General features: G+C 44.4%; 1 protein-coding gene across 1 annotated transcript; it reads right to left on the bottom strand.

Moving 5' to 3' along the window:
- Nucleotides 1-35: 35 nt before the first annotated feature.
- On the bottom strand, nt 36-12,882 carry mest (mesoderm specific transcript). The gene is made up of 12 exons (XM_083631978.1): nt 12,760-12,882; nt 11,991-12,188; nt 10,995-11,074; nt 10,808-10,885; nt 9,972-10,108; nt 9,541-9,599; nt 9,028-9,068; nt 7,290-7,360; nt 7,024-7,125; nt 6,055-6,131; nt 3,595-3,658; nt 36-266 (listed from the first exon to the last, which is right to left on the bottom strand). The coding sequence occupies exons 2-12, from the start codon at nt 12,142-12,144 to the stop codon at nt 149-151; spliced, it is 981 nt and encodes a 326-aa protein (XP_083488104.1). The 5' UTR covers nt 12,145-12,188; nt 12,760-12,882; the 3' UTR covers nt 36-148.
- Nucleotides 12,883-14,928: the final 2,046 nt, after the last annotated feature.

Genomic DNA, 14,928 nt, shown 5'->3' with positions numbered 1-14,928 from the left:
AGGAGATTTTGAGTGTGCGAACTATTGCATCACATAAAATTATTCAGTCTAAGTCTCTGTAAGATATTTCATCAGAAGGCTAGTGTAGTTTCTAAGTCTGGCTTTGAGCCTTCGTGTTGCTGCATTTGTGACTCGGCACTTGGTTTCCTCAGAAGGAGTTGATGAAGCTGAAATAGGCGTTGAGGAAGCCGGTGGGGTCTTCCAGCTGGGGGTAGTGACTGATGTGTTCGTCCAAAACACTCGCTGTTGACCTCTGGACCAGCTGCCTGCAACAATAACAGCTTATTTGCATTTTTGGAAGGAAGGAAGAACATGAGAAAGAAGAAGTCGCAAATTGGTTTGTAATGGTGATAATGATGGATAAAGTTGGAAAGTGACATTTTGAGATAAATTATCTTGCTTGGTTATGTTGCACGACATTACATTAGATGGTTGTAGGATTTTAGTATTTTCCAGGTCTGGAAAAGCATGGAAAATGGTAAGGACATATATATAATAGACATAATATATCTTGGCTAAAAATACCAAGATATGATTTTTCGTCCATAATATTGCCCAGCTCTCTGCCCGAGGAAGTGGGTTGTAGCTCACCCAGATAAACATATGGATGTGGTGCAGAAGGTTGTTGGTTAATAATAATAATACATCGGATTTATATAGCGCTTTTCCTAATGCTCAAAGACGCTTGGCAACATACAGCTGGTTCAATCCCTGCATCAGACATCAACAGAAATGTCCCCATGATAAGCTGCTGACTGTAAAATACCAGCAGTGATGTATCTTATCTTTATTATCAGTATTTTGAACACTACGCTGATATGAAATCAGCTGATGGAGACTGGACAGTCCCTGGCTCTAGCTCAGTGAGAGAAACAGCTGCTTGGTGTGTAGTTGTGCACTGGTTCAAATCCCACATGTCTCACTCTTTATGCTTTCAAATCAGATGTCAAAGCCCAAACTGAGTCATATATAGACAGTCTACTGTAGATGTGTTTTGTACAGTTGTACACCTGGCGGCTGCACGACTCGCCTCCGTGCCACCAAATAATTTCAATGTCAGTAAAAGTTCATCTGTCTGTGGTTTCCACTCTCATAATCCCCTGCTCATATCTCTGTGGAGGTCACCAGACCCCCCCCCCCCCCCTGCATTCCGCCTACAAATACAGAGATATGATTTTTTGGTCCATATTGCCCAGCCCTATGCCAGAGGAAGTGGGCTATAGCTCGCCCAGGTAAATGTATGGATGTGGTGCAGATACTCGTTGGTTCAATCCTTGCAGCAGGTTTCAGAAATATTCACAATTATAAGCTGGTGTTTGTGAGATACCAGCAGTGATGCATCTTTATAATCAGTAGTTTGAACATCTATCTATCTATCTATCTATCTATCTATCTATCTATCTATCTATCTATCTATCTGTCTGTCTGTCTGTCTGTCTGTCTGTCTATCTATCAGTATATAAATGGGAGCTGGGGCTCTGTTTGTTTCTCTGTCCCACTGTGATTGTCATTGTCTGACTGTGATGTCATAAATCCCACTGTGACATCATCCGTGATGTCATAAATTCCACTGTGACATCATCCGTGATGTCATAAATCCTACTGTGACATCATCAGTGATGTCATAAATCCCAGTACACACAGCAGCCTAGCTGCAAATGCGAGCTGCAGGGCAGCTTCAAGTTCAAACCCCCGTCTTCAGCCATGGACAGCTGTATGTTGCCAGCTCCAGGACAGGTAATCCAGCATCCCTGAAGTATGCCACTGAGAAACAGCTCAGTCAGCAGGATCAGCAGAGGCCTGTACTACAAAGCAAGATTTAGGTTGATGCTGATAAGTTTGGGTTTAAACCTGGTTTAGCCGTACTACAAAGCAAGTTAACTTCTTAATGACATATATTTCCATAGCAACTTATGCTTCACACTTAACCTGGTCCGCAGCAGGTTAAGTTGCAAGAATAAGATTAGACCTTAAATACACCGCCCACGAACCAATCGAATCAGCAGTTTGGAAAAATGGCCAACCCCTTTCTGGACGAGTTTCCCATCGAGGAAGGAGCACGAATTGTAATCAAGGACTAAAGCCTTGCACTTGTTGCAGGCTACATTTTAATTAAGCCCTACTTACCACTTTGGAATATGTTTTTATATATTCATTTTTGTGCTCTCAAGTAGCCTAGATACGTTGTTTGACCCCGCTGATCGATTGCAGCTGAATAGTGAGTGGAGAAATATCACTAAACCGGCATAAAAAGGTTACATAAACGTCTCCAATGCACACGGTGCCGTGTGCGCAACGGAGCTGAGACTGACGTTGGAATTGAAATGGTCATAGCCTACATGCTAGAATAGCCTACTACATCTAAGCAATTTAATATGGGATCACCTGCACACAGGCGATTCCATATTAAGATGATTCATATCTAGGCTACTCCTGCATTTTGCAGCTGCAACTGTGTTGCTTTTGGCCTGTATGATGTGATTGAACTTCATATTTCCAGCATCATTATATGAAATATGGAGATATGCAACTCTGCTGACAATAGCCTATATATGTGACCACAAAATAGGCTAGTTTTTATCAATGAAAACTATGCCCGCATCGTCTCAATTCAGTTCAGCATTTTTCTCTTTTATATTAGGATATCATTATTTTATATATGAATTATTCGATCAGTGCAACCACACACATAATGAGTGATAGAGATCATTATTCATTGAGCATGCGTTTCTAAATCTATGGTCTAAATAGGCTTACAGATTGTGGAAATTTATAGACTGAGATTACACATTTACATTTACACTCGCAAAAAGCTGCTGTAGGAGACAAAAATCGCTGATCAAAGTAAATCAAATGACTGATGTGAATACAAGCGGCAGCTTTAGACAGTCCTTCAGCAGACTATATCCAACGCGGATTTTCATTCTTACATAGGCTACATTAAATATCCGCTAAAAACTCTGATTACACTGCGCTTTCATTGAATGAGGAAATGGGTGTGCCTGCCGTGTCAACTCAGCTGTTCATAATGTGATTGGCTAGCGCACCTCTTTCGCGTGGACGCGCGCCTGTGCACGAGTGAAAAACGTGCGCGTGCACAGGCAGATCCCAGATAAATCCAGCTTCAGTTATCGAGTAGAAAACCAGCGTCGTAGTATCGTTAAACTAGATAGCTTTGATCCTGTTCAGTCAAACCAGATCAAACTGACAGATCGCAGATCTGTTAAGATAGCTTCGTAGTATAGGGCTCAGCTCTCTCTCTCTCTCTGTCTGAGTGTTGGTTCAAAAACCTGATGGAGGTGTTTGCTGTGTCTTTAACATGACTGGAAATATACCAGCTGACAGAGCAACACAGCGCCTCCTACAGATAGAAACACAGCATATAAGTCCTAAACTGAAACAAAGCTACACTTCATCGCCCAACAATTGAATGTGCGGCAATTTTAATACGGTCTATATCAAATCATTATATGTTTTGAAATTATGTGACATCCTACAGATAGCACTAACATGTAAATTGTGTTGAGTTGAGGAAAAACTGACCAAAAAAAGGTTTAAGATGAAGAATGAGAGGGAGGTAAAGATAAGACTCACTGGTAAAGACGGATGAACTGGGGGTGAGGGTTGACTGGGTCCAAGGGTCCGTAGATCATATGCACTGCAAGACAAGATGAACTGAGAGGGCTTCAGGAGAGCTTACAGAGGAGCAAAATACTTTTTCTCACTGCCAGATGTTTTAATCAGGAAACAGGACATTTCTTGAAGAATTTTACATTTTCTTTCAAATATTCTTTCAAATATTTCAAATGGTGCAGTGCATGTTCAAAACGTGTGTTTGGAATGTGGTCCATTCCATAAAGCAGGTTGAGTCTAACCCTGAACTCTGAGTTGATTAACCCTGAGATAGGAAACACAGTTTTTGGTTCCAGAACAGCTGATCTGAGTTAGTTCAATGAATGCTGAGTATGTTCACACTGAGCACGTACTGTACATGGTGAATGAAATGAACGCTGAGTATGTTCACACTGAGCATGTGCATGGTGAATGAAATGAACGCTGAGTATGTTCACACTGAGCACGTGCATGGTGAATGAAATGAATGCTGAGTATGTTCACACTGAGCATGTGCATGGTGAATGAAAAGAACGCTGAGTATGTTCACACTGAGCATGTGCATGGTGAATGAAATGAATGCTGAGTATGTTCACACTGAGCATGTGCATGGTGAATGAAATGAATGCTGAGTATGTTCACACTGAGCATGTGCATGGTGAATGAAAAGAACGCTGAGTATGTTCACACTGAGCACGTGCATGGTGAATGAAATGAATGCTGAGTATGTTCACACTGAGCACGTGCATGGTGAATGAAATGAATGCTGAGTATGTTCACACTGAGCATGTGCATGGTGAATGAAATTAATGCTGAGTATGTTCACACTGAGCATGTGCATGGTGAATGAAATGAACGCTGAGTATGTTCACACTGAGCATGTGCATGGTGAATGAAATGAACGCTGAGTATGTTCACACTGAGCATGTGCATGGTGAATGAAATGAACGCTGAGTATGTTCACACTGAGCATGTGCATGGTGAATGAAATGAACGCTGAGTATGTTCACACTGAGCATGTGAATGGTGAATGAAATGAACGCTGAGTATGTTCACACTGAGCATGTGAATGGTGAATGAAATGAACGCTGAGTATGTTCACACTGAGCACGTGCATGGTGAATGAAATGAATGCTGAGTATGTTCACACTGAGCACGTGCATGGTGAATGAAATGAATGCTGAGTATGTTCACACTGAGCACGTGCATGGTGAATGAAATGAACACTGGGTATGTTCACACTGAGCATGTGCATGGTGAATGAAATGAACACTGGGTATGTTCACACTGAGCACGTGCATGGTGAATGAAATGAACGCTGAGTATGTTCACACTGAGCACGTGCATGGTGAATCATATGAATGCTGAGTATGTTCACACTGAGCATGTGAATGGTGAATGAAATGAACGCTGAGTATGTTCACACTGAGCATGTGCATGGTGAATGAAATGAATGCTGAGTATGTTCACACTGAGCATGTGCATGGTGAATGAAATGAATGCTGAGTATGTTCACACTGAGCATGTGCATGGTGAATGAAATGAACACTGGGTATGTTCACACTGAGCACGTGCATAGTGAATTAAATGAACACTGGGTATGTTCACACTGAGCACGTGCATGGTGAATGAAATGAACACTGAGTATGTTCACACTGAGCACGTGCATGGTGAATTATGCATGTTCACCCTGAGCACGTGCATGAGCACATGCAGGTGAATGAAAGAAGACATCAGTGTTCAATGTCATGTCAGCTGCTAGGAGTAGAAGAGGTTTGTGTGGCAGGCCACTATAGTATATTTTGAGAGTCAAGCCGCGGGCCCCGTTTAAAATGGCTCCATGGGCCTTAATTGGTAGCCTGGTAAACCATCCTGATCACACAAACTCACATTCTGTTTCAGTCTGTCCTCTAGCCCCGCCCCCAGTGATTTTCAGTAATTACAAAGTCCACGCGCCAATCAGAGACCTGCCTCGTAGTTGACAATGTAACCGGCCAATCAGGCCGGCAAAACAGTAATGGCGGCTCCCGAAGCAATGAGCAGTAACGTGAGTTACAGTTAGTAGATTAAATACAGCCATAAGTGCAGTTATTGGAGAAATAGACTCAATAACAACAATTAAACAAGAACAAAAGTATGCACCAGCGGAATCTCTCAGCGCAAAATACATTTTTGCTGTTCTTCTGGGTGGATGTGGATTTGGATTTGACTGGATCCAACGCTGATTGGCTGAAGGACTGGATTTTGCTACACTGATTGGCTGAAGGAGTTGTCTGTCAAGGCAAGTACTCCCACCCACTGAAATCACTGTAGATGGCTTGGAGTCCAGACTGATACGTAGAGCGAAACAGAATGCGAGATCATGTTATCAGAATGGTTTTAACCAGGCTACGCAATAGGCCCCGCAGACCGGCCTTTGGACATGCCTGTGTGTGTACTTACATGGGATGAAGGTGGAAGTGAGTGCGCCCACCCATCTCTCTCTGTGTTTCAATCTCTGGTTGATGAACTGGAGAATACTGTACAGAGGGAGAGAAAGGGGAGAGAGATCATACAATCACAAATGAGTGAACAGAGAGGTACAACACATCACTGTTAGTTTCATAGTTATGGCAAAAACAACAACAACAAAAACAACAAAAAACGATAAACTAATGAAAATCCAAAATCTGGATCACCACCAAAATTGAATCCATCATTCATTACCCTAAAGCACACATGGGCAAAATGCGGCCCCAGGGTCGGACCTGGCCACTGGACCATCTCAATCCGGCCCCCACGGTGCTCAAAGAAAAATAAAACGACCCCCAAAAACTCAATAAAAGGCAGAATTATGTTAATAAATCTCATCTGATAAAGCCATTGGATTTGTATCACTATTATATCAGGAGATTAACAAGAAATTACCAATCACAGCGGGAGAGAGGGTTAAAAATAGGGAGACTCCCGTGAAAATCAGGAGTGTTGGCAGGCATGATGTCCAATGTGTGGCCCTTCGCTTACCTGATGTACAGTATGTCAGTATGGCCCTCTGGGGGGGAAAAATTGCCCACCCCTGCCTTAAAGCTAATCTGTTCACCAAATGTATTACTGTATTAACAAGCTTCTGCAATATCCTGCTTACAGACAAGCTAACAGGAATGATGCCATAACCTCCATGTTGGAGACAATAATAAAACACACACACACACACACACACACACACACACACACACACACACACACACACACACACACACACACACACACACACACACACACACACACACACACACACACACACACACACACACACACACACACACACACACACACACACACACACACACACACACACACACACACACACACACACACACACACACACACACACACACACACACACACACACACACACACACACACACACACCTGTCCATGACCAGGTTCCCATCATTGAAGCGCATGCCAGTCCACATGTCCCAGAACTCAGCGTCAGTGGGCTGGGTGTACGGCCCGAACACTTCCCCGATCCTAACACACAAACACCATCACATGGACAACTACTCACACATTCAGCATGTAGGAGAGTCTATTCCAAAACACTGTCTATTTTGGAAGAGAAAGAAAATGTGTTTACATTATGTTCTATCGTGTGTGTGTGTGTGTGTGTGTGTGTGAGATGCAGCTCTGCTTACCCTCTTGTGAAAAGCATATAGTTGGTGAGACGTGTGAGAACAGGAGCCAGGAAACTGGAGTCCTTGAGAAGCTTTTGGAGACCGAACAAAACACAATGCATTCTGGGAAAACAGCCCAACTGTCAGTTAAGTAAGTCATCTGCTAGTCTCGCAGTGCCAGCCGTAGATGATATCTACGTCTGGAGCACAACTCTCAAAAGTGGTTAACGCCCGCCCCCAAGACAAAAAAGCATGTGTGACAGACACAAGAATTGACCAACCACGGACCTCATGGGCGGTGCATTCAGAATGTGTAATTCAGAAGCTAAATAGACCCCGGGTGAAAACATCAACTTCACCACCACGCCGACTAAAACTGCAAACTTTGGCTGCCTTCTTTGCTCCAAATCATTCAGTTCAGACAATAGAGATAAACTACGACAGCCTATCACTACTTTTTGGTCGCTCCTTTTATCGCTTCTCTCTTCACGGTGCTTCACGGTGTTCCACTGAACGGACTGTGCGCTGTATGACGCGCTGTATGGCACGCTGTATGACACGGTGTATGACACGCTGTATGACGCGCTGCATGGCACGGTGTATGACACGGTGTATGACACGCTGTATGACGCGCTGCATGGCACGGTGTATGACACGCTGTATGACACGCTGTATGACGCGCTGCATGGCACGGTGTATGACACGCTGTATGACACGCTGTATGACACGCTGTATGACACGCTGTATGACACGGTGTATGACGCGCTGTATGACACGCTGTATGACACGCTGTATGACACGGTGTATGACACGGTGTATGACACGGTGTATGACGCGCTGTATGACACGTTGTATGACACGCTGTATGACACGCTGTATGACACGCTGTATGACACGCTGTATGACACGCTGTATGACACGGTGTATGACACGCTGTATGACACGCTGTATGACACGCTGTATGACACGGTGTATGACGCGCTGTATGACGCGCTGTATGACACGCTGTATGACACGCTGTATGACACGCTGTATGACGCGCTGTATGACGCGCTGTATGACATGCTGTATGACGCGCTGTATGACACGCTGTATGACACGCTGTATGACGCGCTGTATGACATGCTGTATGACGCGCTGTATGACATGCTGTATGACATGCTGTATGACATGCTGTATGACGCGCTGTATGACATGCTGTATGACGCGCTGTATGACATGCTGTATGACACGCTGTATGACACGCTGTATGACACGCTGTATGACACGCTGTATGACACGCTGTATGACATGCTGTATGACACGCTGTATGACGCGCTGTATGACATGCTGTATGACGCGCTGTATGACATGCTGTATTACGCGCTGTATGACATGCTGTATGACGCGCTGTATGACATGCTGTATGACGCGCTGTATGACATGCTGTATGACGCGGTGTATGACGCGCTGTATGACGCGCTGTATGGCACGGTGTATGACACGCTGTATGACACGCTGTATGACGCGCTGTATGACGTAACTTCCGTCACAGCCCAGCCAACAGATTTTGCGTCCAGCGAGTGAGACTTCCGTCAGACACTTGTGATTCAGACCCTCCGTCGCTGGAAGCTTGATGATGTTGATGGTGGGTCTGACTACGTGAGACTAGTCATCTGCTTGCATGGCTGGTTATATTTAACCATGCTAAGATGCTACTAGTGCATCAGTCCACTCCATATAAGCTGAAGAGAGGACTGAAAAGACAAAGGTGACTCACCGTCTGCAGCAGTCGTGGATAGTGTGTTTCTGGGAATATTCCTGTTGGAAACAACACAGAGCGCTGAAAAGTGCTATTTCAAATATTTGAGTGCTTTCTCAAGATCCCATGAGGCAGTTCCTACTAATGGCACAAAGTGTCCATTTAGTTTGACTGATAGTAATTCTAACCTTTTTTTTTATACAGGGGGAGTCTCACATTCACACACATTCATACCTGGAAGCTGACAGTACACAGTCTGATCTGCTGGCCACTGAGCAGCTCCACTGGAGCGGTTGTGGTCAAGGGCCTTGCTCAAGGGCACCTCAGTGGTGGTAATGAGGGAGGGGCAAGTGCTGCCTTTTCACTTTCCCCACCCAGATTTATCCTGCCGGTCCCAGGGATTGAACCGACGACCTTCCGGTCAGAAGCTCGCTTCTCTAACCTTTAGGCCACCACTGCCTAATACACACAGCAGAGTCAGGTGCTGGACTGATGGAGAAACAACAGGAAAGTTAACAGAACGCACTGTACCTCCATTGGACAGACAGAGGCTGTTGATGTTCAGGTGACCCGTCCGGTTTTGGTCACTCCTGGAGTGTGATTGTGTGTATGTGTGTGTGTGTGAGAGGGAGTGACAGAGAGAGAGATAGGGTGGGAGAGAGAGGGTGAGACAGAGGGAGAGGGCGGGAGAGAGAGGGTGAGACAGACGGAGAGAGGGAGACAGAAGAGAGGGAGAGAGAGATGGTTAAAGATTGAGGTCACAGCCAGATTATCAATTTACTCTCCATTTGTCAATTAACCAACACACACACACACACACACACACACACACACACACACACACACACACACACACACCCACACCCACACACCCACACACACACACACACACACACACACCCCCCCACACACACACACCCCCCCACACACACACACACACACACACACACACACACACACACCTGTAGAGCAGCTCCAGAGCAACGGTGTCTCCGTAGTCGTGGGACAGCAGATTGACCCGCTGGTCGCTCAGGCCCAAGTGGGCCACGAGGGCCTCCACCACACTGGCCTGCTCAAAAATGGAGTACTTGTGGGGCCGCTGGACAAGCAGGACAGGAAAAACATTAAATTGAGGTACAGGGAAGGAAGGGGAGGAACAAGTGAAGGAAGGAAGGAAAAGGAGAGAATATAGTAGGATGGAGGGAGGGAAGGCTGCACAGGTTGCTGCCCATTTATCAATTAGAACAACACAGTCTATCAGTCTGACCACTAATAAAACTCGGACAGACAGCCTTATTTCGCGGTTTCCGCTGTAGAGCAGATGTCCCACCCCAAGTGTTGTAGAATGGAATTTACATACTTCCACTTCCATCAGTTTACAGTCTGATGATGTCTCATTATGCAGCTATTTATTAGTATTATTATTATTATTATTATTAATAATATTATTTTTATTATTATTATTATTATTATTATTATTATTATTATTATTATTAGCCAAAATGTCGTCTGGACCTAAAACACCAATCGATCAGCTCCAACTCCATTCTCGTATCAATTGGAGTGTAAACAGTCCATGGGGATAAATAAAGGATAACTTGACTTAACAATAATAAAGTATCTTGTACAGTATCTTAACAATGACCACGGGGCGCGGAAGCGGAAGTTTTGGCATGGACATCCAGTCTACACTGGAAACCTCTAAATATCGGCTGTCTGGCCCAGAGTCTATTAGTCATCAGAATGATAGCCTCTGGGTGCGAAGATTGGTCCCGGTGGGGGACAGTGTGTTACTTACAGGTTTGTCACTGAAGCCAAAACCCAGGAAGTCCAGCGCAATCACTCTGTGGAAGCGCTGGGCAAGTGGCTCCCAAATCTGGTGGCGGTGGTGGGGGTAGGGGGGAAGGGCAACACACAGACCTCAGACAAAATCCGTTTTACTCTCTGTGTTAATTAACCTACGAATTAGGACAGAAAACAACTACCTTGTTCCAGTCGTAGCTGGAGGTGGGGAAGCCGTGCAGCAGGATAATGACATCAGAGCTTCCCAGAGCGCCGTAGGAGTCTGGTGTGAGGAGAGACGGACAATAATGAGAAAAAGTATAGCTGCTGCGCAGCAATCATAGGGCAGCAAATCATCAGTGATGTCACAACACTGATGACATCACTGACGACGTCATCAGTGATGTCACTGATGACATCCCTTATGGCATCATCATGTGTGTGTGTGTGTGTGTGTGTGTGTGTTTTCACAGGATGGCGAGGGCATGTCCCTCCTTTCCCCAGGATGGCGAAGGCATCAATGCTCTTTAGGCTATACATGGGGGCAGAATTCAAAATACTGTCAAAAATGCAGTTTTTGAAATACAATTCTGAGATTTTGCATACTTCAACTACTGTGACAGCAAAATCTTCTGATTTTTTTTCCAGTAGAACATTTTGATGCACTGTGGGCTCAATTTTTTATTAATCGAAAATCTGTCTGAATTTTTTGTGTCTAACGAATCGATGCACATGCTGAAGTTTGGTGTTGTTTGAAGAAAAAATGCTTCGCTGGCCCGGCCACTAACTACAAAGTGGTTTATTGGTTAGAAATGTATATCTTGTGAATTCCTATAGGGTGATGACTCTGGAGAGGATGAGCCATGGGCACACTTTTTCTGGGTGTGAGACGTGAGTGACCAAACTCATGCCAACTCTTGTGTTCAGCTTTGCATGCTCACCTGGAGTTCCTCTGGCTCGAGTCAATTTCTAGTTATCAGTGATGTTACTCTATGTGAGCAATTGTGATGTCATCAGTGATGTCACTTGAGCAATTGTGATGTAATCAGTGATGTCACTCAAGCAATTGTGATGTCATCAGTGATGCCACTCGAGCAATTGTGTACCGCCGAACCGGGCCCTTTAGTACAGAAACTAACATAAAGGATAGGATTATTCTAGTGGTTTCTCATGTTTACTGTCCTGTCCTGCAGTCTGACCTCGGTAGAAGATGCTGCTGCCTCTGAAGTGGAAGAGCTCCCCAGCCGTGTGCCACTTGCGCAGGGCGGGGGACAGCTGCGGGGGTGGGATGTGCAGGTAGACGGCCACCAGGGGGATGCAGATCAGACCCACGTGAAGCCACCACTCTCTCATGTTGAGCTCAGCACTGGCCAGGGGAGTCGCATGCCGAACGGACTCTGGGATGGATTCATGCAACAAGAAATTACATGTAGTGTAGAGAAGTGGGAATCACACTGTGGGATGTCCGGCCGGGGCCTCAATGGGGGTCTCAGTCCCAGGGGAGAATTAGGTTCATTTGTCTTGCTATAGTGACAGAACGTGTATAAGGATGATAGAGAATATTGAAGGTTTAACTGCCTCCTACCCATTTGGACTATAGGCAGTATACTAAATAATGACTACCATTATAAAGATCTTCTCTGAGACTCAGATGGGGCAAAGCCTGATCCAGTGGGGTGGGGGGTGGGTAAAATGATCTGTGTCATGCCCGCCGGACCCCCCCGGCCTATCCAAATTGTGGGAGCCCCCCCCCTGCTATAGGCGACTCACATTGCTGTCACTCACACAATAAGGTTATTAACTGGTATTAACTGTTGCGTGCCAAAGGTCGACTCGCCTATGGTCTTGTGTAGCCGTGCTTGTTTTAGAGCTTGTGAAAACAGACCCGGTCACAAAGACAACATCCTCTCTGCAAGTGAGAGGATGTTAAAACGGTGTTGACTCTGGTAAGTCTGAATCCATACTCACAGACTGCAGCGAGCTGTCAGTGGCGGAGCTGCGCCCTGTGCTGTGAATCCATTACTGCAGATACTGTACTTTAGCCCGCTTACGTAGCGGAAAGGACGAGAAGACGAGCAGGCTGGCTGTAGAGAGGAGAGAAAAGGTAAGAGTGCTCACTCCGCCCCTACTTCCGCAGTCCGAAACTGTGACATGTAGTTTTTTTTTATAGATAGATAGATAGATAGATAGATAGATAGATAGATAGATAGATAGATAGATAGATAGATAGATAGATAGATAGATAGATTATAGATAGATAGATAGAGAGAGAGAGAGAGAGAGAGAGAGAGAGAGAGAGAGAGAGAGAGAGAGAGAGAGAGAGAGAGAGAGACCGACCGACCGACCGACCAATAAATGTTTTTCGTCACGACGTGAATCATTACTGTCAAAACGGCGAATGATGTGAATTCCAATAGACGATCTTTGATAGGTTACCCCAAGTGCAGAGCTTTGAAGACGCGGGGATAAATGGCATGCCCTCTGTTGGTGTGGATGCCGAACAGCATCGCGGTTTATTCTCAACCTTTTTCATACCGAGGACCAGGACCCCTAATTTAGCCCACATTGGGACTACTACTGACCCACATTTGATAGATTAGATTTGGTCTCTCTGCACAAATCTGACAATAATAAGGCTATCTCTGTAGGTAGAGAGATAACAGTGGAAATATGACCAAAATTATTTTATTGTGTATAAATTAAATAATGGCGAATTTAACAATTCATACATTTTCTGGGGACCCCCAGACCCCCCTGAAGAACCCCTGGTGATCCCCGGCCGGATCCCACGTTGAGAACCACTGGCCTACTTGGAATCAAACTAACAAAAAATGTACTACAAACTTACACGGATAAGTTCACCCAAAAATGAAAATCAGTCATCATCTATCTACTCACCCCCATGCTGATGGGAGGACGGGTGACGTTTTTTTAGTCCACAAAACAGTCCTGGAGTTTCACTCCCCTAAACCAGGGGTGTCAAACATATGGCCCGGGGGGCAGAACCAGCCCACCAAGGCATCCAATCCGGCCCACAGGATGACTTTGCAAAGTGTGATATTAGAGATCTACCGGAATTTGAATGTCTGGGGTCCCTACATTTTGTAATGCTAAAGTGGGGTCACAAGTCAAAAAAGGTTGGGAACCCCTGCATTAAACAGTCTCTTACTTCATAAGAATTGTATTTTATATTATTATCATCATGGAACATGTTTTACAATGTTGTATGATATTACAAGGAAGATACATAAAGAAAAGAAGTCGCACACTCAAAATCTCCTCTGCTGTGTTTTAATGGTTACACCAACATGTTTCGGCGAAAGTGCCTTCGTCAGGGTGCAGAACATAAGGAGGTGTGACCCTTTTTATAGGGCACACCTTCTCCAATCAGTTGCAGGTGAGACAATTACAAAAAGGGTTAAAACATATATAAATACAATAAGGTACAGATTTTCATTTCCAACAATCCAATGATCTGTTTTAGGAAAAAGCAGTCTACAATTACAATATACAATCATTAATATTTTTTTAAATGTGATGCCAAACAAGGCATCTATTTAGGCAACAAAGTAGCTTAACCCTTTTTGTAATTGTCTCACCTGCAACTGATTGGAGAAGGTGCCTTGTTTGGCATCACATTTAAAAAAATATGAATGATTGTATATTGTAATTGTAGACTGCTTTTTCCAAAAACAGATCATTGGATTGTTGGAAATGAAAATCTGTACCTTATTGTATTTATATATGTTTTAACCCTTTTTGTAATTGTCTCACCTGCAACTGATTGGAGAAGGTGTGCCCTATAAAAAGGGTCACGCCTCCTTATGTTGTACTGCCCCCTGACGAAGGCACTTTTGCCGAAACATGTTGGTGTAACCATTAAAACACAGCAGAGGAGATTTCGAGTGTGCGACTTCTTTTCTTTATGTTACTTTGACTTTACATTAGTCTGCACCTCTTCAAACTTTTTGGGTGTGCTCCACTCTATATACTTTGAATTACAAGGAAGATAGTAATGGAGTCAGCTCTCTGTTTCCCGATAAATACATTTTCAAAACTATTCAAAGCTGTTTTAGATGGGGGAAAGTGAGTGTGACCCTGGAATAATCAAAATATCAGCATGGTTCTCTTCCATTT

Source organism: Poromitra crassiceps (assembly GCF_964638095.1).
Source record: "Poromitra crassiceps genome assembly, chromosome: 2".
Classification (NCBI taxonomy): domain Eukaryota; kingdom Metazoa; phylum Chordata; class Actinopteri; order Beryciformes; family Melamphaidae; genus Poromitra; species Poromitra crassiceps.
This window is presented reverse-complemented; position numbering and strand designations above follow the sequence as displayed.

Bases quoted from the DNA above. Each gene is read 5' to 3' on its own strand.
- mest (XM_083631978.1), bottom strand. From the start codon at position 12,144: ATGAGAGAGTGGTGGCTTCACGTGGGTCTGATCTGCATCCCCCTGGTG. The intron at 9,069-9,540 runs GTACAGTGCGTT...TGTTTCCAACAG, and splicing joins CCTCTGTCTGTCCAATGGAG to GAATATTCCCAGAAACACAC. The intron at 3,659-6,054 runs GTAAGTACACAC...CTTGTCTTGCAG, and splicing joins CACTTCCACCTTCATCCCAT to TGCATATGATCTACGGACCC.